General features: G+C 38.9%; 2 protein-coding genes across 2 annotated transcripts in view; both read right to left on the bottom strand.

The window, feature by feature from the left end:
• ATM (ATM serine/threonine kinase) overlaps nucleotides 1–27,866 on the bottom strand; it is a 579,279-nt gene that overhangs the window by 210,055 nt on the left and 341,358 nt on the right. The gene's annotated exons all lie outside the window — the stretch shown is intronic.
• Nucleotides 1–27,866, bottom strand: part of DDX10 (DEAD-box helicase 10) — a 217,593-nt gene that overhangs the window by 34,344 nt on the left and 155,383 nt on the right. The window contains exon 18 of the mRNA XM_075082470.1: nucleotides 23,007–23,063. Coding sequence (XP_074938571.1) covers nucleotides 23,007–23,063 — 57 coding nt within the window. The remainder of the gene's footprint in view (nucleotides 1–23,006; nucleotides 23,064–27,866) is intronic.

Raw genomic sequence — 27,866 nt, 5'->3', positions numbered from 1 at the left:
AAAAACTAGTCAAGACAAAGCACCTCTATTTTAGCATGCGTCACACTGACCGGGTTACAGCTCACAGAGTAGCCTAGAATTTAACTCTGTGTTCTCTGTGCCTATTTAAGTAGTGTTTTGCATGTGAAATTTAAAAAAAAAAATATCTATTGTGCTCTACCTTTAATCCTAGCTTAGATGATGCTCATAAGAAGACTAGGCTCAATTGTTCTTAGTAATTACCTGAACAAGTATAGGCTTTTAAAATAAATCCTAATTATAAGTGTTAATTAGTAGAATATGCAGTTATTCACAGTTACTTAAAAAATACTAGCAGGCATATTTAGGATCAAAAAAATTTCAAGTTCAAACAAGCTGTTCAAGTTTAACACTTGTTTTCCTAAATAAGTAGGCCAGTTCCATAAAATAAAGGTGCCACTTTAATGCAAACAATATTTACATTGACTTGTTTAAAAAACCCCCAACCAGTTACATTCCTAGAAGTCAAGTTACAATCTGAAGAATGATGGACTACTTACAAACGTATTGCATTTACAAAAATCACTACGCCACTTTCTTCATTCCAGTATCCTTACTAGGAGATGAGAAGAAAACTATAAATTCAAATTACTGAACTAACGTGGAATATCTGAGATGGGCTGTGCTCCCAAGTATTGTTTTTGAAAGCACGCTGGACATGAGAGACTTGCCCCCTTTTAGTTGTTCAAATGTTTGTGGCTGCACTCTAAGTCATCCCTATTAAATGAGCTGTGATTTAAGACTAAAAATACATATTTCAAATAAAAAGATATTTACTTCCTCTCCTAAAAACAAATCTTAATTCTTAGTCAGCCACCATGTAGCCTAGTCAGTTCACTGTTCAGATGGTGTTTTGTACAAGTTTTCCTCCCTGAAAGTCCACTGTGTCTCACCCAAGAGGAGCTACATGAATCAGTTCATATATTACTTCATTTACAATAGTGCATGTCCTTAGGTATTGCAAAATCAAGTAGGTTTTTGATGAACTCCCAATTTAAGAAAAATTTGCCAGCATGCAACTCTCTTACTGTAGTCATGATTAATGTAGCTGCCATAAGGACATATGCAAAAAAGATGTTTCATTTATTCAAAAAGTATTCAGGACAACATTTGGATAGCTGGAGGCTACAGCAGCACTTCCAACTAAATACATCTGCATCAAACCGCTTGCCTTACAGTTATGCTTTCTCTTCATTCCAACGAAGTGCTACTCTGTAGTCCTGATCGTTTTGCATTCTTTTCAACGGGAGCTGATTTCAAGCAAAGGAAGTCACAACAACTGAAGAAACAAATCTTTCCTGAGCACACAGGTTTTCAACATCAACGAGAAATCACCTACCAACATGCAAAAATAATCTAGGGATTAATCATTTCATCTTTTATCTCATTTGATAATATATAGAATAGTATAAGAGATTAAAACACCTGCTTTGAGTATGGTTTCAAGCAATTGAGATTACAGAGTACAGAAAATCTGAGGGACCTGGGTATAATTTTTATTTAAACTCTGGTACCACCCAAACGGTAAGTATCACAATCCAGAGCAACAGCATTTACCAGCAGTACCATGCCAGAAGCACCACTACATTGACAAATATTTGTAAGGTATTTCAGCTTAGACAATACTACAATATTTTATATATTGACATGCTTAAATTTCCTTTTTGTTTGCCATCTTTGGTGTCATCTGGTTCACTGAACCTCTTCCCACAACAACTGCCCTTAGGTAAGTTCAGACACTAGGAATTTCCCCTAAGACAGTAACAGCTTCTGGAAATAAAACTAGAGAAAAATACTGCAACACAGCCTTTTGACATCTTTGCCATTTATTATTTAGAAATATCAATTCAGTTGCTTGAAAACAGACCTGCTCCAAAACTGGCATACCATTCACAATCTGGAAAAGATTTTGCTAGGCGTTATTGATAAGTGAACAACAGGCTACTGAGTCAGCCATTACCTTTGCTCTGACTATTGGAAACCAGATTGAAATTTTTCTGATTCCTCTTGCTAACATTAAAAGTGAAAAATAGGAAGCAGATTCTTTATCACACAAATCCATCCTTATATTCACAGATTGTAACATAAGGAAAGCCTTTAGAGGAATACAGGTCTCAGATGGTCAGAAACTGATCCTTATATTAAGTCAATACCTGGTTATTGAGACAGATCAGAGCCTTGGATTACATAATACTTTATACATACTAATATTCTTTTAATCATCTTTTAACAGATGCAATGATATTTTGTTCATACCTTCTAGGCAGTCATACAAAGGGATATCCTTCCAAAACTGTGAAATACTTTTATGCTACTGTGAGTGTTCTCAGCGACAAAAAAAAAAACCAAACCCCCAAACCAAACGCTTTCACATATGCAGGCTGTATTACTCTTTTTAATACTCTCTTGTGTTCCTGCCAAGAAGCCTCTAGGACTTTAATTCACTCAGTGTCTGACAGTCAAATGCAATTAGCAATCTGTAAAAATATGAAAAATTTCAACCAAAGACTGTTTCTGAAATGCAATGACTAATGAATTATACAGGGAATTGTCTTTCAAATGCCTATCAGAAAAAGCAATACAGCAGATTTTCTTTAGCACCTGGAAAACTATTCTCATGGATTTGAAATAATCTACTACTAGTATGTCAACTCCTTTTTAGGCAGAGCCTAAAAAAACCGAATTGGTCTTTTAGTTGGTGGATCAGAAGTCACTAATATTATCTGCACAAACCTCTCAGTCTTTGTCTACATGTAGATGTTTTCTGAATGTTTTCAGTATCACTGGCATTACCAATTATCAGAATGGAGACATTAAAAAACACTACAAGGTAAACTAGAGCAGAGCTCACAAGGACTCCTCACAGACCACCCATACACTGCTTTCATCCCATGTCAAAGTAGACCCCTCTCAGAAGAGCAATGGCTATCTAGCCTTTTTATGACTACACATTTGCACAGAGAAGCCAGCATGCAGCAAAGTATGACCCCAAGCTTATTCCTGACCTGTGTCCACATGGCAACTTCTTAAAAGAGAACTTAAATACAGAAACCTGTCTTTTCTGGCATGGTAGGGATGAACTCTGCACTCACCAGCAACAGAGGGAACTGGATGGAATTCCCCCACAAATACACTTACTAGAAAATTCTCTTTTGTAATGCAACACTATGGCATCAAAAGTCCTTTCACCAACTATTCAGTGCATCATACAGTTGCACATTTTTTATAAACTTCTAAGTAAATTATCTGTTCATAAATAATCTGTCTTCCTCTCTTGAGGCTCGAACAGTGGACCTGGCCCTTCTGCCAAGAGCCAAATCCAAATATCCTGGACATATCAACCAATTTTAAAGACATGTTTATTTTTGATAGACTTCAATAGAATTTCAAATGCATTTTTTTCAGCATGACACCTTCTTTTCTGTGAACGCTGAGCTACACTCTGACCCAATAAACAGAGCAGACCTAACTGGTAGAATTCAGCATAGATTTGTTGCTTATAAGATCATTCAGACAGCTTCCCAACCTCTATTTTTTACCTCTTCTAATTTTAGCTGTTTCTTTGCTTTACATCTGTCAACTGGGACCTTTATGTAACTTTTGTATTATTTCACTGGGGAAAAGGCAACTATTTAAAGATAGAAAATATATGTAGCAGTGTAGTCCTAAGACATGAGCTCTGTGGGAACAAGCAGGTGGCACAGTCATTTTTTCAGTGGCAGATTTAGTTACTGCCTGCTATCTGCTCACCTCCTCCTGACTGAAAACTCCAAGGTCTAACTCTGGAAGTAGAAATATTGGAGGAAGGAACCAAAACTGAGTATGTTGTTTAGGGAAGAGATGGAAAAGTAGGTGGAAGGAGGTATTTGGAGATCCCAAGGCCAATTTCTCACACAAAGTGGTACTACCACAAACACTAGACCAGGTCAGCTGAGGCTTTGTCCATCTAAGTGTCAAAAACCTCCAAGTAGGGAGGTTCAACCTCTCTGGGTAATCTATTTCACGTCAGCCATACCCTCCCTGTAAACTGTTTTTTTCCCCAGTGTCCACTCTGAAACTTTTGAGTCACAAGTTTTGGCAAGTTTACATAATTTGCCACTAGCAAAAAAAGCTTGGCTCCACCATCTCTGTAACTGCCCTTCAAACGTGCTATTAGATTGTCCCTTAGCCTCCTCTTCACCACACTGAACAAGTCCAGCTCCTTTACCCTTCCCTTACAGATCATGTGCTCTATATTCCCAACCATCTTGGCAGACTTCACTTGGACCCTAGCCACTTTCTCCACATTCACCCTAAACCATAGAACCTAAAACTGGACACAGTATTCTGGATACAGCCCTAGAGGCAGGAAAGCAAGACACTAGTTTTCCTTGTTCTGCTAACCATGCATCTTCCAATGTAACCCATTTTGCCTTATTCACACTTGGCTTATATTCAACTTAGCATTCAACATAACCCCTGGCACCTCTTCAGCAGGACCGCCAGTCAGTCCTCAGCCAGCAAGAGCACTTCTCCTGTTGGACTTCATGAGCTTCCACAAAAAGACTGCTCTTTCATTCCATTCCAAACAAGAAATCTGCAGGAGGCAGGGTCAAAAGCCTTACTAAAGTCAAGGTAAATTGCATGCACTACTCTCCACACAGACCACTTTGCAGTCACTTCATTACAGAAGGCAAACAGATTGTCAAGCATGGTTTACCTGTTTTAAGTTCATACTGACTGTTCTTGATTACCTTCTTGTCCTTTACATGCCTGGAAATGGACAAGTTTCATGATCTTCCAAGGGACTGGATGCATATAGACAGCCAATAGGTCCCTAAGTCATCTTCTTGCCTTTCCTAGGGAGGACTATAACATTAGCCTCTTTCCAGTCACCCATGACCTCTCATCAATACGTTATACTTCTCTAAGTACTCTCCAGCCTTTTGTTCTCCCACTGTTAGCTCTTTCATTCTTCGTCCCAAACCACACCTGTACACCCAGAAGTCTGGGAGAATACTTTGCTCCAATACAAAAAAAAAAAAAAAAAAAAAGGAGTTGAGTACTTCAGCTTTTCCATACTGTCTATCACTAGTCCAGTCTCCCTATCAGTCATATTTTCCTTGAACTTCCTTTCGCTACTGGCACACATACAACCTTTTAACTTTTACATCCCCCTCTAGTCTTAGCTCCAGATGGGCTTTAGTCCCTCCTTTGTCCCTACACCTCCAAGAACTGAAGCAATACTTGTGCTTCCTTCCACTTCCTGTATACTCCCTTGCTAGTTTTAGACACCGAGATGCTCCTTGCTTGTTACGATGTTTGTGTTTGGCATGATGTTTCACAGCCCTGTGCTGTCAAAAAGCTCCTAAGCATAGAGCACTACTCACCCTCTTCCTCCTGCCTACCCTCCAGGAACATCCTGTGACCACACTCAAGTCGTGTGCACTGTCTGGCCAGGGCTCCATGACTCCAGTCACACCACAGCCCTGTGACTCTGCTGGGATGTCCAATTCTTTTTGTTCCCCAAACTGTGAGCATTAAACTACAGAGCTCTGATGAAAATGAAGGCAAATCAGAACGCGGAACAAGAAAATGCTTAACCAGTAAATATGAAGACGCCCAGTAAACCTAATAGAGCAAAGGGGGAAGCACACATGAAAAATAAACAGTTCTGCTCTGATGTGTCCATCACATATGACCAACACTTAAAAGTATCCCCTGGATACTCTTCAGGAATTAACTAACAATGTCTGTTAAGAAGCAAAACAGTGACCTTAGGTCATAATCAAGAAAGAAAAAGAGCAGAGACCTCAATAACATCTTCTCCCTCTTATTTATCAGAGGGAATAAGAGTTTGTCAACAAGACAGGAACAACCATCAAAAAATTCAGTAATCTGCAAAAGAAAATGGAACAGGATGAAAGATCATTTCAGAAACCTAGCAGATAAAAGTAGTTTCTTTGGAGGAAAAGGAGAGGAAAAAAAGTAGTAAAAGATACAATCAACAAAGCATAAACTGTATGCGTATACTTATGTGAGTCATGTACACTGACAGCTAATTCAATCTACCTGTGGGGCTTTTGTTCAGCTCAAGCTCAAACCAATTGACACAAAAAAGGATTTCTGGGATCAGTGATACAGGAGTGAGAAAGGAAAGGCAGTGTACAGGTTTACTTCCACACAAAATGACTGCCTGGAAACAGGTAACCTAAGTCAAGCCAATGGCCCTGTGACAGGAACCACACCAGAAGTTTAGAGACAAATTATGCAAGAGAGGACATTCAGAAGGGTGCTTCCCCATTACACCTTCCCAGCTTCAGTGAGCAGCAAACAGGTTAGGGTTTCTTGAAGCAGAGGCTCCATTTGGGCAGCTACGGAGCACTGACATCTCCCTGAATTTCTCTGTTCTATTTTTAAACACAACTCAAACCTCAGATTTCTCATTATCCAGTCACAATATGATCTAAAATGTTACTATACTCTTTGTAAAAAATATCAGTATGTATTTATATGTTTTGTCTTCCAATTTTTAATTACCCACTTTTTCAAACCTGCTGTCTGTTCCTCCAACAGGCTGCAATAGTGCACATGTTCCTGTGGGCTAAACTGTCTGCATTCCAAGACAGAATCTTTCATGGAATTCATTCTGAACATTTCTGCATCACCTTCTGCATCTGTCCCACTCTATATCCTTTAGAGAGAGGCTGCCCAGAAATGCAGTGCTGCAGATGTGTCTTCTATTTTGTTCTGATTTCTTTTCTAATCATTCCTTTGTTGACCACAACTGAACACTGAGCTGGCGTTCTTTAAGAAAATGCCATAACTGCTTAACTCCCAGAACCATGACTCTGAGGTGCCGTATAAATTCAGACCACATCCTGGATAAGGTGACCAGCTCCCTTTCCTTCAAAATTAAGACACAGAGGAACATTTCAAAGAATATCAAACAATTTTTTATTTTAAAACTGAGAAGTCAGAAGAGGTAAAAAGCATTACTTGAAGCCACTTTCTGTCAAATTATCAGAGAATCAGTCATATCTGAATAATCAGCCAACAAGAGAAAATGAAAAGAGGATTCCATGAAACACAGTGACTCCATGCGGGGACCAAGAAGGGAGAAACAGAAATGAAATAACAGTATGTTTTCTGTAGAGCTAAAAGAAAATTTCCAACACAGAAAGACGAAACAAAGTGTACATCAAATAGCACAATCTACTGAAATATGTTGTTGAGGTATCATCACTCCGAAAGGTCTTGACAGGACAGTTTCCTCGCTCCAGATCAAGGCTCAAAACGTATGTCCTTTTACAGCACATTCTCTTCCTGCAGCAGCTTCCCAATCTCAAAAATGTGCACAAGGACTTTTACAAATTAGCAATGAAAGGGAGGATAGGCATTCCTTTTTTTTCCTCCTCCAGCTATTGGGGGGTGGGGGTGAGAATTAAAAAAAAAAAAAAAATATATATATATATAAAAATATAAAAAAATTAACCTCCACCTACTACTTCTCTTGTTCAGAAAGAAAAGTTTTTTTCTTCTGCTCCTGTGACTCTCAAAAGGCAGAAATGAATAGTGATGCTCCACAGAAGTCATCAAAAAGTTTACCAGGTCAACTTTAACATACACCTCAATCTGATCTATTTACAATCAAGAAAACTAGTCTCAAACTGTAAAGTCTTAGTTCCTCCACTATATAAAGCCTCTGAATTTCAGTTAAACTTGCTCAAATTTTGCTGTTGTGCTTTCCTAATTCCTTTGTGGACAGTTCTGCTGAAATAGGCATAACATTTAGAGTCTCTCCAAGGTCTACGAGACTGGTAATGGCTTACAGGGAGAGAGACAGAGAAGAAAAAATTACTCCCCCCACACCCCCAATGTTGGTGCCTTGCAATACACCTATAACATTATTATTGTACTTATACATGCAACTTCAATTTTGTCTAACTTTTATGATGCTTGTTATCATGGCAGCAATGTGTTCTTATAGAGCCCTTCACATCATACCCAAAAGATTTTGGTTTTAATGAGGTCCTGATGGAAGTCAAGGGAGGACACATGGGTGCCAGAATGTTTAGCGAGGCTCTTTTTTCTTTTTCCTAATTCAGTGAAGCCAGTTTCCAATACTCGTTTCACCTCCTTAATGCCACAGGACCCTTCTTTATGCTGCTCTTTATTGCTGGGTATAACAATAATATCACAGTAGTTTTGCCAGCGTACAAAGCTGTGCTGCTCAGGAAGGAACACTGCAAACAGGTACTGAAGTGAAATAGCTGTAATTATCACTAGCAAACTCCTAATAATCTTTGTAGGTCCAAGATATGGCTAGTGCCATTACATAAAGTTTATATTTGGCAACTGTTCAGTGATATGGTCAGAAGTGACAATAATAGTATTTAATATTATTGAAAACCTAATATGTAAATAGAAGTGTTCCTTAAAGCAAAGCTATACAAGAATAACCTTTTAAGATACCATTCTGGGAAACATTTTCACATTGCAAATGGATAGTTCACAAGTTCACATTTTACCATAAATAAAGAGGAAGAGCAGACTTAAGCTGGGCACCTAGCATTGTGTGTTTGTCCAAAATAGATATGATGAATACATGGTTGGCAGCCTAACTGAAACTCTAAAACAAAGTGATTTAATAAAATGTTCATACCTCAAAGGGGACAGAATCCATTTGGAAAGAACCCGAAACTTCGGTGTTTACACCTAAGAGGACATCATCTTCAGTCAGAAAAGAATAATTGAGAGTAAAGCTAAATCAGCCACTTAGGCAGCACTAAGCAACTACACCAGTACCTCTTCTTTGAAAGCACTGAGCAAGCATTAATTCTTATAATATCTTCACTTTTACACACACTGTCTTCATTGTAACTGTAACAGAGCACAACAGATATTCCAAGCCCTGAGCAGTTTTCTAGTGCTGTACAGAAGCAGGCAATAGCTCTCAAAATAAGGTACAAGTAAGACTATCCAATATCTACAGATCTGTGTTATTCACTGGATTACGTAATCATTCAATTCACCTATTTAGTTTTCCTTGCTGTTGCACAGGAAACTAAAAACACAGCTCTAGGAGTATAAAGTATGAAGTACCTTCTGACCAAAGTCTGACAAATAACACTCTAGGAAAGATGCATTCATATACAGCTTCTGCTTTGAGAAGAACCCACTTCCCAGCACTCTCTCTTACTGTGTGCTCAGACCACGATCCCTGCTTAATATGCCTAATACCTCACTGGCCAAACCAGCTCAGGGGTAATTTTTCCATTTGCCTTTCTCATCGAGATAAACTGGAACGAAGTCCAGTTTAACTTTTAGAGGTAACAGCATGACAGAAATGGTGGCAAGCCTTAACCAGGTATGAGAAAAAATAATACTAGTGAACTTGAGAGTTCTTCCAAACCAAATATGACAACAGTAGCACATTAATGATTTAAAAATTAAATCAGAATAATATAATATTAACTACAGAAGTGGGTTACCTTTTGTATTATTCACAGAATTTTGCCACACACATGCCTGGTAAGGATTAATTTATAAACTAATGCATCTCTTAAGTTGGTCAATACCTTGAACAGTTACAATGACCCTAAGCACTACTTTTGTAGATACGAGATCTGATAGAATATTAGGTGATGGGACATAAAACTTGCTAATATTTTTTGACATTTTTAACAGCATATGAATTATCAAAGAGAATGGACTGTTTGAGATTGCCATTTAATATGAAGCCTAATGATCTTTATGAGCTTTCAGCTCAAATAGTCACTCATGTTAATCATGTAAACGTAAGTTGACTGTGACTGTAATTAATCAATCACCTTCCCTTGTACACCCACAATTTCTCTTGCTGAAAATTTCAAAGCTTTGGCAGATTGTCCAACAAGAATGAACAGAGGAGAGCGATATACTTGTATAAACCAAGTCTAATCCTATTACATGCTGCTGACTGATTTTTTAAATCAATTCATCTTTATGAACATCCATTTGAAAAACTGATTTTTTATATAATACACTGAAATACCTTACCACATAAGCAGTAACCTAAAGATCATACATTAATGGAACACTTCATAAAACTGCTATGTTGCTATCCATAAAACTACACATAGAAAAATCAAAAAGCAAATAGGATTAGAAATGCTCTTTCAGCTTTTCATTGAGATTTTCCACCTTATTGACAAATATTTAACATTTGTCATCAGTAGTAACTGTTTGCTTTGCAACTGCTTACAAGGCAAGTCTACTTACTTATAAGTGTTTTCCATAAAGCAAGAGGAAGTGTCAATGTACTGTGAAAGTGCAGTACCCCATTTTTTAAAACATGAAACCATTTTTTCCCCCAAGTCACACACAAACCGGCACTTGGTGACCTCTCATTTGTTCAAAGGGTCAGTTGACTACATTTGACATCTACCACCACACGGACAATGGTTGGAAAGTTCTCCACAAGAGAAGCCCAGAACAAGTACAAAACCCTGTAACTACAAGGTCCCATTCCCAGCTGTTGCTCTAAATGTAAAACAATGTGAGAAAAGAAGTCTCAGATTATTATAGATACAGTTCACTTCTGGAGTAGTATATTTAGAAAATCTCGCGTGGGAAGACACTGATTTCCCACTTCCTCAATAAAATGGAAGTTCAACAACAAGGGCAAAATCAGGTACCAAACAAAAAACGAAGACACTGCACAAACACAGAAGAGGAAATGAGACTACAGGCAAATACCATGCAAACGGCAAGGCAGGCTGTGATTATGAAATAGAAATCACCACTAACATCTGGCCATCTAAGGAGCTACCACAACGCAAACCTATTTCCAGATATCAGGGCATTTCAGGCACCATTAAAAATCACAGAATTCCAAGTTGGAAGGGATCTCAGGGATCATCTAGTCCAACCTTTCTAGGAAGAGCAGAGTCTAGACGAGATGGCCCAGCACCCTGGCCAGCTGAATCTTGAAAGTGTCCAATGTGGCCGAGTCAACCACTTCCCTGGGGAGATTATTGCAATGGTTGACTGTCCTCACTGTGAAAAATTTCCCTCTCGTGTCCAATTGGAATCTCCCCAAGAGCAACTTGTGTCCATTCCCCCTTGTCCTCTCCATGTGACTCCTTGTAAAAAAGGGAGTCTCCCAAGGACAGGTAGAAATGCCACAACACACTTTTGCAAGACCTGTGTGTAGAGTTCAGCACGTGCATAGTTACCCAGCTGCGCGTTAACTCACACACATGTCACAGTTCTCAGCTGTTACAATACATCAAACAGCAAACTTCCCAATAATAACAGGCTAGAAATAATACTAAGGAAATTAAAGAACCAAGCTGAGACCGCCAACCTCAAATGTTTGGCAGACAAAGCATTTGCAAACCAACCCTTCATGGCCTTCGATTAGCAGGTCTTACATTTAAGCATAAGCTTTGAGAACAGCATCCTACTGCTCCATGTTCTCCAAGTCCAGCTTCATGCCAGTTTTTAATTGCATCTGCACACAGTGACAGTGTGGGGAGGAAAGGAAATTGAGCTCAATCCTTTTGTTGGGCCAAATCCACACTGTGCCATGCAGTACAGCATAAGCTTGATTTCAAAAGGAATTGTACTTGGGGGACTTTTCCTTATGAAGAATAAACAGCTGTACTTTCTTACTTCAGTCAGTTAGGAAATGTCTTCTATTAACATCAGGCTTTTTTGAGTTTTTTCTCATGTTTTCTGAACCTCTTTCTACTGCATCTTTTCTGAGCTGAGGGAGACCAGAACAGCGCATAGTTCCACAACTACACTGAGGCTCCCTGGATTTACACCTCCCAGAGAAACATTAAAAAAAAAAAAAAAGCCAAACAAAACAACAAACAAACAAACCCCCAACCACCACCTCAACGCCAACAAACAAACAAAACAAGCATCACATGAGTCCATGCTAGTTCTAGTACAGTTTAAAAGACAATTTACATATCACAATTTCTAGTCCAGAAAAGAACTCAGGTTTCCTGGATCCAGCTCCTCTTTGCAAAATAAACGTTAGCAAAGAATGAAACTTGATTATTCTGGGATATTCTGGGAAATACAGACAAAAGGCAAAAAAGTTTGGGGAGAAAAAAAAAATCATTAAATGCTAGAGATAAGGATGTTAGCAACAGTCCAGCTCACAGTTTAGATGTACTTGTTTTTTGTCAAAGGATTTTTAATCCATTTATCTACCAGATGGCACTCACACCATAAGCAATGAAAATACAGAATAGCTGGGAAATGTACAGTCTCTTGCACTTGTCACTATACACTAAGCAAACTCTGAGTTGAGGATCTGGCTCAGCTGGAAGTGCAGGCCAGACAGGGAGAAAAAGAGTCATCTCTCTTGATCTTCATCACTATATACAGCAAGAGAAAAGCACTGACAACTTTAATTCTGGCTTTTCTCAGCTTACAAGTATTTAGCTTTGAACTCTTACTAATGCTTTTTTACTAAAAGGTTTCTCATGAAAAGATAGATGTATGCAAGGAGTAATAGAGACTGAACCTCTTCCAGCTCTCCATACAATGAAAGAATGCTGGGACTGGAAAAATCAACATTTATCCACCAGCCCAGCAAAATATAACCAGTATGTATTTATTTGAAGGAATGTCAGGAAAATATGAGACAGTGCAGAAAGAAAAACAAAACTAAAACACACACACAAAACTTTTCCCTAAAAATACTAAGCACATTTCCTAAGGCTTTGCTCCCAGATGATGCTATTACCTTTCCTCCTGCTGTTCCCCACTGCTTCTGCTCTTGGTTTCCACAAGGCAGAAAGTAACCAAATAGAAGTAGTATCATCTTGAATTTAGCTCCTTCAGAAGAAACAGAAGAGGGGACGAGGAAACAGAACGAGATGAGAAACCTGGAAATCCTAAAAAAAAAAATTTCATAGAAGACCAGAGAAAAAAAACAAGAGGGAAAGGAAACATTAATTGAAGGGAAAATAGAAAATAAGAATTGTGCATTGCCTTAAGGAAAAGAAACCTTGAGGGAGACTTGGAATCTACACAGGAAGACACAGGTCCCAATGGACTCCTCCAAATAGAAGGCAGCGCTCCATTTAGGTGAAATATTGGGGCTTACCAGACTCCCCATGCAGTCTGTTAAATAACCTTACATGTCAGTTACTAGTTTGGCACTTCCTAATACCAAACTGTTTGGTTTATCAACGCAGCTGATAGTGTTAAAGAAGAGAAAACCTATTACAATTGTGGTAGAACACGATACTGCCCTACTCCTGATCCAGTGTATCTGGCAAAGGAAGATCCTGACAGAACACTAAATCTTTAAAAACTGTCTGGAAAAAAAATATATTGAGAGAGTGATTAAAAGCCCTTTTCTTTTAATGCTTATGTAAAATTCAGCATAAAGCAGCTGGAATTCTGGTGACTACATGACCCTGGACTACTCTGAAAACAACCGTCAGAAGAATTCTAAAATGTTGGCAACTGCAGCCTTATCAGACAGAATACAGATAATGGTCTTCTGATTGCACAAATCAATTTTCATCACTAGTAGCAATTACAACTGCTCAGAGTAGCGATAGCAGACTATGTACAATACTGCAAGCAGCACATTCCAAGAATATAAACAGGGGGGATGCTGAGAAAACATAGCTGCTTGATTTAAAACTAACTACGATTCCTTACTGCATGAGGATGTCAGCATCATCAAAACACATCTGAAAGATTACCCCTGCTCATCAGCCAATTAACTCACTCTTAAGAAGCTCATGTCTGAGATATGCAGCAAAGTAGAGTTCCTGCACCAGAATAAATCAAGATGCAAAATAAACAAGTTTGAACAGTCTGATCCAGCTTACTGGTGAAATGCAACGACCTTCATATTTATGCAGATAGAACTGAGGCACGTGAATACACATGCTTTTCACAGCAGAACAGAAAAAAGATCTACCAATGCAAAAAGAGTATTTACTTCCTAAATAAAAGCTTTGTGTGAAAGCTGCTGCAAGCCTGGGATCATTACTTCTGGTTTGTTTGGGGTTTCCCACATCTTCAGGATTGAGGTGGGAGGCAGAAAAGAGGGTAAAGATCTCCAAAAGGTCAAGGCTATTCTACTGTACTGTGTTGGTTAAGACATCAAAAGACTGTGGTGATGCAAAGAGAACAAGAATGCTACACTACTAAACAGTAACTTGATTTGCTGCTCAAAACATATATGGAACACAGAAAATAAGCTTGGTGTAGAAGCTTACAATTTGTGCTTTAGAGGGAGAGAAATTTCAAACATTGGTCACTAGACACTATTAACTAGTAGCATAGAGCAGATTAACAAATGAAGTATCATTATAATGAACTGCATATTGTGGGCCTGTTTACTAAGATGCAAATGCCAAAAGGATGGTTTTTAACACTTCAGAACAGATTTTTTTTTCCCTTCCCTTTTTCTCCCCCCTGCCCTTCTTTTTATACTGGTGGATGAGCTGCTCCAGCACTGTCCATTGCCTCTTATTCCTTGGCCAGAGTCAGGCAGGGGCAAAGTGACCATTTGTGTTCTGTTCAGACTGAGACTGTTGAGGAGGGTGTCAAATCAGTGAAGACACTGAACAAGATATTTTGGAAGCCAAGAAGAAAAGATACTGTAAATTTACATATAAATTCCAAGCCACATTGAAGTGGCTAGTTATGTTTAAATTGTACACTTGGCACATTTACAAGAGAGCATATTCAAAAATTAAATGCTTACATATTGATGGACAGTGATCATAAAGCAGAGTCTCAGGGCTCTTTTCTTCCTCTATTTAAGTTTACAGAACATGGTGCTATACAGTTAGCATGAAAACATTCAATCAATGCTGAAATGGAAATCTGCAGCTCAGGTGGGAAGGTCTTTGCCCTTGAATATATGTGTTTGCACTCGGCAATGCACGAGGAGTTCTTGTCTGGTTTCTTGCATACCTACTGTTTTTCTAGATACATGTATTGAACTGAAATATGTTGCCTGAATTGATGAAGTGTCTATTCAAATGGAAAAATGTATATAACCTTAACTACTGGGGTTTAATCATTAACCTCAGAAAGACATCTGTGCAAGACTAACAGAGCGCTCATACTGCTTTCCCTGTGCTCCACCATACCGCCATATGCAGGGAGGAACCTGATAGTGCAATCCTGCTTCTAATATCCACAGAGGCAGGCAAAGAGGAAAAATTAAGTGGAATGATATACACCTCCTCTGTTCAAAGGAGAGACAGAGCTGAAGCAGCGACTCAAGTAATCACTCAGTTATTTGCTGATCCCCATTCAAAAGCCTGGCTGGAACAGTGCCAAAGCACTCCTTAATTCTACAACAACCAAATGTTATTCATAACTATACAATCCAAATAAATTATAACAAAACACACAATTCAAGAGGAAGAGAGAAATGCATATATGTTGGCACATACTTATTTCAATTTGCAATCTTGCAATTTTGATAGCCTCAGCCTTTCATAAAAAAAAAAAAACACAACAGTCCCATCCCGACCCGTCCCCCCGTCCCCCGCTAAAATATGATTGATTTGGAAATAAACAAAAATGTTTAGTCTTTAACATGTTGAAAGCTCTGAAGCTCAGCAGTGGAAGTCTAAGATGGCTCCAAAGCTCCTGTTCCAATGCTATCAAACTTACGTGGCCATCCTAGAAACAAGAAGCTCCCTAAAGAATAATGAATTAAACAGTGTAATGTTCCTAGAGTTTAACTTAGCTGCTGAAGAAATCTCTTCAGTATTGCCCTAGAAATTTAAGAAAATCATCTGCGATCAAGACAATAACCTTTGTGCTCTCTAACATACCAGAAATCCTGTTCCTCTGCTCTTACAAATCCATATTACATCTTTCATCAAAAGCTCCCCTTGAAATGCAACCCCCAAATATAAGAAAACTAACAGAAGTTTAAAGAAAAGACGTTTCCTCCATTTACCATAAATCTGAATGCAAACACAAAACAAAGCATAGGCTATAGGTATGTCAGGCACTGTAATGAAGATGTATTTGTGTTGACCCACTGTGCATCCACCTCATCCCAGCAGACCTTCAGGGAATAAGAGGGCATGTGCAAGGTCCACGGCCCCCCTAATCTGTGCTTCTGCAAGGACTATGAAGGAACCACCTCAGTGACTGGTAAATCATCAGCTTACTACATGTGGAGCAGCAGACTGTCATCACATACACCACATATGATTAAAAATAACAGTTGTGAATATTATAATCACAAAATTCAACTGCTATGGCTATGGCCAATTAGTTTAAATGGTCAATCTGATAAATATATTTAAAATCCTCAGCGTGCTGGCGGCTGCAATGAAAAGGTTCACAGAAGCATACATAATTGGCAAATCAATCCATCAGAATCCTTCCTTGTTACTTGTTCAGGGTTATGACACAGAAATATTGGTTTAATCATGCACTTTCTTATTTGCAGCAGGAAAGGCAGGACTTATTAAAGCTTTACTTAAAGCAATTTAACTCGTATATTAACTGGAATCATCACGTTATTTTCAAAAAGCAAAATACAGGTAACATTTGCATACAGGCATGTAATACCCATTTTCAAATATTAACTTAAATATTGTAGAATATGCTGATTTTAAAAATACTTCAGAATACAAGTAGTTCAGAATCAGCAATTTCTTTATTTTCCATTTAACAACTTGAACTTGAAATCGTGATTCTGCCTTAAGAAACCTGTTTGAAATCAGTAAATTAGTAGGTTAAAATATCGATATTCCAAATTACTCTGTTTACCCACAGACCTTCTCAAGGAAATTCAAAACAATACAAACACAAACTTGTAATGAATAAATAAATAAAGTTACTTACAGTTTTCGGTATGCATACAGAACACAAGAGTTAACAGACCAGAGCTATTTCTAAACTAAGGTTAATTAAACTGTTTCATGTAAGAAGTTTGGCTTAATAAAAGGGATCTAATTCACATGGTAATTTCAGTTGTAAGCTCCCCACACAAGAGATACTGGAAGATTTTGTAGCTGAACAGAAGTACCATCGATTCATTTTTTGCTCTTCTTTGAGGTTGCAGAATCAAGAACAATTATTCACGAAGAACAACTATTCATGAAGAACAACTTTAAGTCCTTTGCAACTATCAAGTTGCAATGACAAGATGTAGCCTGTCCTGTGGCTGTATCAGGACTACATAACCCTCTCCTCAGGTCTTCTACAAACAAAAGAAACTCTACAATCTCTACACCTTCCAGACCACCAGAAGGATCTAGCCCTGAAACCCTGCTCTGGCTCCAGAAATTGCAGGGAGCTTAAGCAATGGCTCTTCAACACCGTCCATGAGAGGCTCAAGAGAGGTGATCAAGAACCAAAGCACCTTCACCATTAACCATCAGCATCTAGGGTATCCCATGGGACTTTACCAAGAACATTTAGTGATAAACTGATCAAAGGAATTTGGGAACATGTATTCACAGGAGGCACAGACCAAATTCCTCCTTCACTCCTGTAAACCCCTTCCCACGCTGAAAATACTGTTCACATCCACACTGAATTCAGAGCCTCCAACCTAAACACCAGGTTGTGGGCTAGATCTCACGGAAAAGGTAATTCAAGGCAGAAGCAGAGCTGCCAGGTAAATAGAAGTCAATTCCAGCAACCAGAGGAACAACACATAGTAGATGCAGAATTTTCATCATATTTTAAAGATCATAGTTCTCCCAGTGGTTTATTAGCAATAGTTACTCAAGAGATCTATCTGACTCTGTCCCTTTCTTGTCTGAATTTTGCCACATGGCACAAATATTTTTTGAGCTACATTCAGCAAGCATATTTCAAATCCCATGGAGGGTACTGGAGATTGAAAGGAAATGGTGTTTTTAAAGTATTTTTTCTGGTTAAAATCTCAACAGAGCATGGCACAAGGTGCAGAAAACAGAATGCTATATTGAGGATTACACCTTGCAGTGATACAGGCAGATATCAATGCCTGAATCTCTTGTATCTTTAAGTATGTGCCTCCTGCTCACCCAGGTGTATTTTGTACATGTGCTCACATAAACCCCTTCATGACAGAGTAGAAAGATTCCTAACTTCACTGTGACTGCGTGAAAATCTTAAATTATATATATAAAGTATATCAAGTATATATTTTGTAAAATATGTAAAATCTCATACACAAGTGCTAATTCCTCTGGGAACAACAAAATATGTTGGGGAGAGGGCATGGGAGAAAGCACACGAGAAAAGTTAAAGCATATTTCTTCTCCTATTGTTGCTGTTGATCTTTTAATGCTTTACAATTATTCAGCAAGAATTCATTCCTATTAAAAAGTGCCCTGACAACCAAGTGCTTGGATCTCTCTCAGAAAAGGTCAGTTTTCCAGACTGACAACAATCCCCATCCTCAACTTTATTCCACTGATTCGTCCTCTTCAATCTTTTCTAAAACAGAAAAAAAACCCTCACTAAGGAATATGTGTTCAAGCTGGATTTCCCTAGGTTTTCAGCACGCTACATTTTTCTTATGGACCTTGGGTGAACAGCCTCTAGTCTGCTAGTCAGCCCTTTTTCAGGTTTTTCTGTTTTGCTTTAGACAGCAGCATGGTGTACCTGCTATCGGATTGCCAGTGGCTGAATTGATGCACCAAACCAGCACGATTGAGCAAGTTTTACCTCTGGCACTGCTTATAGATGCTGTCCAAACTATTTCTAGCAGATACTTATGCCTTCTTTTTAGGGGCTAGTTATCAGTTCTTGCACGATGTTGGGAGTCGATAGCTGAGGATCACAAAGCACGTCAGTGCTGGGCAGGAAACAGCACCTTCTCCTGACTCCAGCCCTGCTCCCCTCCCTTGACCCCCAGACCTGTTCAGCTGTTCCTGGAAAATGCCTTTCCTACAAAAATAATTTTCTTTAAAAGAAACCAAATCTTTCTCACTTCGTAATTCTTAACACATCAATATTGCTCTAAGGCATCAGGATAGCAAAACACTGAACTCACTAAAGGAGAAATACAGCCCTGTTTAGCTTCATTACAGCTAACAGTTTCTTGCAGAGCATGGACCTTTTAACACTGTTTGAAACCTAAAATAAAAGTCTTTTATGTGTACTAAGAAATCAGTATGTGAAAGATTACTAGAATTAAAAGGCCAAAGTCAAGAGCAGAGCACCACATGGTGCAGGGACATCCTGTTTTGAGAGCAGGGGCTGGCTTCACCAAGTTACACCCAGCTGTCCATGTTGCTGCTGCTTCTGCACAGTGCTTTACTTCTTGGTCAAAGGACAACAAGATTGCCTAATTTCCTCTAGACCATCTTCAAGCAAACAGTATCAAAATTTGTTTGACTGCTTGAGGAATGCAATTTTATCAATACTGAGTGAGGACAAAATATTTGTTTTTTTCATCTTAAAGCACTGCATTTGTACATATCTCATCAAATTCTCTTAAACTGGGAGACAATTAAACATCTGATGATAAAAAAATCCCCCCAAAACTAACTTTCCAGTTTTTCTTCAATATGCGTATAAGAGAAAACTTCCTTTATCCGTTTTCACCACCTTTTGTACTCAAATTTATTTAATGGTCATAAATTCCAAGAAATACTTTCTCCAAAGCATCCTTTAAGAGCCCTCACTTCTTACTCAGTTTTTTTATCACATGGGGATTATTCCAAGGTGGAGTCAATAATACTGCAGCTACCTACTCATCTAATCCCCTGCTAAAGCACGTTCAGCAAAGCGTGCCAGAATTCGGTTGTTCAATTCCAGTTGGAGGGAGCCTGCCCTGTCCCAGCGACGCGAAGGTGGAGCAAAACCCTCCCTGCAATTGCTCCCGTGACACCAGAAGAAAAAGCAGGAGGCCCATCTCTCCTCTGATCTTTCCTTCTTATTGGTGTACAGACAAAAAAATGCACTCACGCAATGCATTAAAACTTTGAAATAAAAGAAAAACAAACAAACAACTTAAAATGGAGATTCTCCCGAAAACAATATGGGGTTATAAAACTGAAGGAAAGCTGTTACTAAAAAGGGTAGGCCATGAGTCAAAAAATTATAGGTAAATAAAAAATGTCAAGAAGTCAAAATTCCTGGCAGAGGAAAGGGCTGAACATGTACAGGATAGAGAAATCCTAAAACTAGAAGTATCACAATCCAAGAATCTAAGATTAAATTAAGACTAAGAATAAATCCCACAACTGTATGGTTTAAAGGGTAAAAATAAATAAACTGTAGACCATAAAGTTTTAGTTCCAAATGAATTCCCTTTTCATTTTGGAAAAAACCCAGCATACATTAAGAATAACATGCCAGGCCCTGAGCAGTCAGCAACAGGGCACAGCCAACAACAGGACAAGAATTATACTAAAGCAGAGATGCAAAAGTCATAATTGATTAATTATTATTTAATGTTTAGAATGGGAAAGTAAATTGCAATTTTGGTCATGTCAGACCCTTTGGGTTGTGTACAAGTGAAAGATAATAAGTAATACTCTGTAACCTAAGGAGTTTATAATGCAAGAGATGCAGTTACTAAAACAAACAAGGGGAATAAACTGGGCAGATGTGGAACAACAAATTATGACCACAGCTGCTTTGAAGTGACTGGCTGCTCATAAATGTTCATCTAGCCCTTTTCTCCAGCTGCCAAACTGCATTAATATAGTTAAAAATATGTTTTCCACTTTTTTGGTTCTCCTTATTGCTTTCTCTTTCAAGAAAACTCTATTAATTGCCAAAGGAGTTGTGTATGGCAGTGTAAGTGGGTCACAAGTCTTACGAGGAGTGGCTGAAGGAGCTGGGGTGGTTTAGTCTGGAGAAGAGGAGGCTGAGGGGAGACCTTCTCGCTCTTTACAACTACCTGAAAGGAGGTTGTAAGTAAGGCAGGGCTTGGACTCTTCTCCCTAGTAACAAGCGATAGGACAAGAGGAAACGGCCTCAAGCTGCGCCAGGGGAAGTTTAGGTTGGACATTAGGAAAAAATTCTTCACCGAAAGGGTTGCCAAGCATTGGAACAGGCTGCCCAGGGAAGTGGTTGAGTCTCCATCCCTGGAGGTATTTAAAAGAAGGGTAGATGTGGTGCTTGAGGATACGGTTTAGTGGTGGACTTGGCAGTGATAGGTTAGCGGCTGGACTTGATGACCTTAACAGTCTTTTCCAACCTTAACAATTCTATGATTCTGAAAGCACTAGTGAAAACGCAAATGTTTTTGAACTTCCTGATTTAAGCAGCATGTATTTTCTAAACTAGTTTCTGTTTTTTACTCTTTCCTTCTTTTTTTCCCCCTGGGTGTCTCCTAGGAGCTGCTTCAGTCATATCCCACATGGACTATGGAAAGCTTCAGCTACTGTGGCTCTAATATTCTGTAAAGCAGGGAGTGTTCTTAATTAATTCCTCACACACCCAACAGATGGAAGCTACCACCTTTATCACCGTCTACTGCTCCCTTCCACTTCCAGGCGTGAACGACCCAGCTCCAAGCTGGCAGCCTTTGCCAATGGAAGCATTTTCTTTTCAAATGAGCCCCACTGAAAAAGACAGGACTTGGCTGCACACAGTTCTGGCAAAAATAGCCACTTAACAAGTGAAAAAGCCCAACAGTTTTCATCAAGCAGACATGTCAGCTCCTGAGGCTTGCACCTTCTTGCAGAGAGTGAGTTGAGCACTTCAGGAACAAAATTAAGTCAAAGTAATAGCAGGTTTGCACAGTTGGTACTCTCACAGAAAGTATATGCCAATCTTACACTAGACCAGGACTAGTACATCAGCTTTCCAAGTGCAAGTGTTGTACAGAAGAGACTCAGAGGTGCATCAAACTGTGACTTTCTCTTACGCAGTTTTGGGTGTGAGGCTCCACATTAACCCTGTACTGCACCCACGGACAGATACACACACCCCATGGACAGATCATTCCTCAACAGAGATCAACTTCAGTCACTTTCTAACAGGACAGAGATTCATTTGCTTGGCAAAGAAAGGATAGGAGAAGCACATCAGCAAGCAGATCCTTTTGAAAGGAATGGGTTTGTTTCTCCAGCTGCTGAATAAAATGACATTGGGTATTTTTTTATTCCTTAAAAAGAGGCAAAATTAACAAGCAGCAGTTATGAATGTGATACAGCCTGATTTGATCAATGTTTTCTCCCTCTATTAAGATGTTTGTTAATCATTCATTCTGTAATCTTCCTAAAATGCTTGCTCAGTACATTAAAAAGTATGCATCTCTATACATTCAATTACATGCAGAAAATTTCAATTGCTTGATTGGGGAGTCACGATGCCAACAGCTCTCATAGCTTGCCATCTCTGAAGACAGAATTGTACTTAATACTTAGTATAACTAGGCTTTTTATCTTAAACTGTAATTACTTTCCACTTCAGAACTACAGAATGAAGCATCTTCCTATGCTTAAGCCGCCCAGCACACGTCCAGCTTGCAAAAATCAGACACAGAACATTATTGATTTTCTCAAGGGAGTAAGATATTTGCTAACTGCCAAGAATAAACCATAACTGTTCATGTGTAGCATAAGGAGATACAGTGTGAGAAATTACATACATTACTCTGTCCACATTCTCGAAAATCATTGCAGCTGAATGAAATCTCTGTTTATCACAAACCAAGCAATACGAAAAACTAGAACAGCCTCTAGGAAATTAGTAACATATAAAGAAAAGGCTAGCAAAGGTTTTATTTGTGGGTCTAACAAGGGGAAGGAATAAACTTCAATGTAAATGCTTGCTGTTTAAAGAAAAGGTTCAACTGAAGCAGGAAGGCTCCCATATTTTTTATATATTTATACACACACAGACAGATTGATGCTTTCTCAGAATTATTCCAGAGCAAGACATCATAACCACATCACAGCAAGGCAGTAAGAAAAGGCAAGCAAACAGAAAATGCCTTTAAAGAGTCATTAATCACAACATTGTTATTAAAGAAAGGAATGAAGTAATTTTAAAAAAAACCATTTCAAACCCACGATCAGTAGCTTGATGAAAACAACAAAAATCCTTACCTGCGTGCTCTTATTCCTGGCTTCTCTCCTTGCTGCTTTTTCTTTTAGCCTTTTCTCCTAAAACAAACAAGATGCACAGTTTTATAGCAAACTCCTGGGTCTTTTTTCTTTTAATATTTTAAGATGAAAGTTGAGCTACTAGATATTTTTAATGCACACACATGCTATACTGGTGCTATCTGATCTAGATTTAGATCTTATTCATTCTTCTTGCTCTTAAAGGAAATAAAATTACAAGAATGATTCAAACTCACATTTTATCTTCACAGAGACTTGTTACTTTTAAAGGAATGATGCAGTTAAGTATTTTGACAAAGTCAGTATTTGTCTCTAAAACAGGGTAGTTAAAATGGCACCAAGAGATCCAACTTCTCTTATTTCTTGGTGGCTTAATATGGAATCCAATCCATTTAACAAACTAAAATTATAATTTTCCTAACTTCAGAATTGCTAAAGCAACTGGGGAATGAAAGCTAAAACGTGTTCTCCCTAGCTTTTGTACCTCCATTAGTAACGCTTTACAATTGCATTTGTTTAGTAATTGCGTCAATTCAGAATCCATAACTAAGTTCCCTCCACCAAAGGGATTCTGCTATGGGAAAATGAGCAAAACACAATGATAAAATTCATTCAAAGCTGCTTGCCAGATTCCTGAGCATAGAAAAGTGGCCAAGATATTTAATTCAATTGACATTTATTACTGGGGGTTTTTTTTGTTGATCTTATTGGGATAGGTTTATTTTTAAATCAATTGAAGGATTATCTCTAATTCAGACTGTCAGGTCCTTGCAACTGAACATCCTTTAAATTATCTATTTTATGAGGCAGTGTGTTTGAGTACAGACTTGGGAAAAGGAGAACACAGCCACCGAGATTTTCAAAATTGGTGTCTATATTCAGTTTCTTTTGAGCCATTTGTCTGGTATGTGCCATTTTCTACTCTCCCAATCGCCCAAACTAAAAAAAGTGTTTGCTTACTTTCAAGCTTTCTGAGTAAGCCAACCTCATCTCTCTAAATCAAAACTAAACAGATAGAGTCCATCCCCCACCCACAAGACAGGGACAAAACTGCATGAAGTTTGTGTCTCTCTGCTTTATACAGTTCTCCAATGCTGTGTGCAAAGCTGTCTGGTACAAACACCTCAATACACTCGGAGCTACATGCCTGGGCATTCAATGCATGCTATGAAAGAAAACAAAAACCCCACCACCGTAGACAGATAAAACAGAGCTGCCTTCTTCAGGTTTGTAAGAAAAAACATTAAAAATAATAACTACATGTAAGGCCACAATGGCATCATATGGGGCAAAAGAAACCACCAGCCCTAAGCACTGTCTGGTACAGATGCAGGCAATCTGCTCTCCAACAAACTAGACCTAAGCATCATACCTCATAGTCATAGCATGGTCATCCATATTATGACTGCATCTCTTCCAAGTCAAATTTGTATTAATCTCTGATAATTTTTACCTTATGCTTTGCTAATGATTTTACTTAAGCTTTTCTATTTTCACCATTTCCAATGGTTTAGTTGTGCGTTCTTTACTCTTAAGGGTCAACATGGGGGTTCTCTCATTTTTCTGCTGAAACTGTGACCCTTTTCAAACTTTACCACTGAAAAAGTGAAAGAGAACAGAGCTAGGAAGTAACACACCAGATATTACAAAGCAGGATAAAGCAGCTTTTAAATTGTGTAGTCCAGAAAATTTTAGATAGAAAAATTCTATGGTATATGAAAAGACAGTGTCTTAACTACAGCCACAGGCTTAAGCCAATAAAGCAGCAGTCAAAGTTCCTGCTCAAGGGATTTACAACAGAGCACTGAAAAGACAGCTATGAAAGCAGGAGATTGACATAATGCCACAGAAGAGGAGTTTGCCAGACAGCATAATAGTCGTAAGTCTCTAAAGAACGCAAAGACACAAAAAGATTCTGAAGTTAATAGGTGCAGAGACTGAAACCAGGAGTACAAAAGAAAAACAAGACAGAGCAGCAATCAACAGGAGATGCCATCAACACTTTTTTTTTTTTTTTTTGAGGAAGAGAGGGGTTTAGTTTCTTGTCAAAGAAAAACAAAAGCAGATTTTGCACAGGGTCTATCTATGTTGGCACTGAATTGGAGGTAGGAGTACATTTCAAAAGCCAATGTCCTAATCAGACCCACTTCTGCTGTGTTTCACACTACAAGGCAGTCTTCAAGAGCACAGCTAATTACCCTCCAACCAACACTGGGCATTCACAGGGTCACAGGACTGTTTTGACTGGGAGGAACATCAGCGGGTCTCTGGTCCAACCTCCTGTCACAGCAGGGTCAGCTCAGAGGTCAGGCCAGGCAATGCAGGGCCTCATCCAGCTGGTCAAAATCCGAAGGTTGGAGACTGCACAACAACTCTGTGCAACCTGTGCAACTGCCTGACTGTCCTCACAGAAAGTCTCCCTTACACCCAGGCTGAACCTCTTGTTTTAATTTAGGGCCATCATCTCTTGCCCTCTTGGTCTGCACTGCTGTGAAGAACCTGGCTCCATCTCTGTCTCCTCCATGACCTCTCTGTAGGCATTGGGGGCTGCTGTCAGGTCCCCCAGTAGCTGTCTCTGCTCCAGGCTGAACAAGCCCAGCTTCCCCCAGCCTCTCCTCACAGGACCACCATCTCAGGGACCTCACTTGAACTCACTTGAGTTTGCAGTGCCCTCCCGTACACCTGGTGGTATGTAGGATGTCACGAATACTGAGCAGAGGAATTACTTCCCTCAAAGTGATTCAGTTCAAAGCAGTAGATACGAGCTAATACAGTGTAACCCACCACCCCACACAGCATGCAATCTGGTTCTTATCTGCAATCTTGCTCTTACTGGGCTATTTCATTGGCTAATGCAGAAATAGCCATCAGGCTTTAACTTAGGCTTCAATTCCAGAAAACAATCCTATTAAGGCACTGCTTAAATTAATACACAGCTTCAAGCACGTGTGTAAGTGCATACAGTGTGCTGAGCAAATGCTTAAATACTTCTCCCCAGTCAGGACCTCATTTCCCACCACCCAGGGGGCAATTGTACAGTCTGCTGTGCCAAGGTAATAGTAATATCCCCACATAATAAAGTCACCCTTTTATATGACTGCATGAAACCCAGAAATTAACTACCTTGCCTTAGGTTACAAAGAAATGCTACAGCACAGCCAGAAACACAGAATTCCAAAGACTCAGATGAGTATTTTAACTACAGTGTCATTCACGTTGCTACTGCTAGGAAGAAATGCGGGTCCACGCAGAACACACATGGACAACATACTGTAAGACAGCTGTAAAAAGTAATCAAATGAAGCAAAGTTGAACCAGTCAAACAGTTGGATATTGATTTATTTAATGTGAATAGATTCTGTTCATCTATGGATAAGCCTGTAACTATTTGTAACTACTAAGCCACCCCAACATTATTTTTCACACATGGGGAAAAATAACAGAAAGTCTGGATTTTCTTGGAATACCTAAAGTGTAACGCAACAAGAAGGCCAGATTTTATTACTGTTCTATGAAACTATAAATCATTAAGTGTAAAAACAGCACATAATTTAGAGATGAAAAATCCAGTGTACTAGTGCAGGAAAACAGAAGATTATGTTTCAAGGTATGAATACGTAATTATGTGTTACTGGCTGACACTGTTATAGCATAACTTCATAACACAGCACCATGAGGCTGTCAGATAAAGCTCTAAAACATCACAATCTGATTAAATACTCTTTTATCTACAATGGTGAAGTTAAGCATCCATATTTTGTTCTGCATTTTTATTGAATAGCTCTCCTTTGCACCCATATAGCATCATCTTCACAGTTGAAAGATCTAGTCATGTCCTTTCCAGACTATCAACATTAAGTATGAGGAAGAAGTTTAACTAAAAAACACTGCAATAATTCGTTGTAGCTTGAATTCTGAGGAAGTGCTTTGAGCCCCTTTAGACCTAAACCAAGCAATCTCACCTTAAAAGCAGTAGCCAGAACATTCATTTATCATCTTAGGTCAGCAACATGGTGTATGCAGGTTTTGAACAGTGGCTAAATGCAGATTGTCTACATGTCATCTGAGGACCAGTTTGGCAAGAACCACAGGTTCATGAACTTATGAAACAGGACAGGTGATGGGATCAGTGTGCCTGACTAGCGCAAGAGACTCTAGGACTGAATCACTGAATGAAGCCACTGCAGTGGTCATATCCTTGTTTAGAAGGATGTTTTATCTAGATTTTAAAACATTTCACTGAAGGACAGTACATAACAATCTTGTAAAACTAGCTGCTGTTACTAGTTACTGCTGTTACTAGTCTGAGCCTACTTATCTTTGACTTATAAACCCTGTCTAAACTGTCTAACTAGTTTCTTGACCACTATAAAAGTTTAGGTCCTTATGTAGATACATGCTGATCATGCTTCCTCTTAACTTTCCCATTTGCAAAGTGAAGAAAATCAACTCCAGGTATCCTCCAGCAGGTAAGTCTACTTCCCTAAATACTTCAGGAACAGACATATCTGAGATCTCACCGTCTCCCCAACCCTACCTGTCACTTCTGTTTGTATATTCAATAATTCTACCAGCCCTTTTGATTCTGTCAGAAAAATCCCACTGCAATAGATCACGTTGACCTGATCAACCACCACATCACCCAAATCTTTTGCAAGGTCTATCTAAGGGAAGAGCTCTCAGTCCCAAAAATCTATTTTAAATTCCTTCTTCCTAGAAGTTTGTATTTCTGCCCATATTAAAACACACCTTACTTTGTTTGAGCCCAACTTAGCAAGAAAGCTTTCCTCCATGTCACTAAAAAAAATCTTGTTATAACACACTTCCCATGGAACAAATCCC

Source organism: Phalacrocorax aristotelis, chromosome 1 (genome assembly GCF_949628215.1).
Source record: "Phalacrocorax aristotelis chromosome 1, bGulAri2.1, whole genome shotgun sequence".
Taxonomy (NCBI): Eukaryota; Metazoa; Chordata; class Aves; order Suliformes; family Phalacrocoracidae; genus Phalacrocorax; species Phalacrocorax aristotelis.
This window is presented reverse-complemented; position numbering and strand designations above follow the sequence as displayed.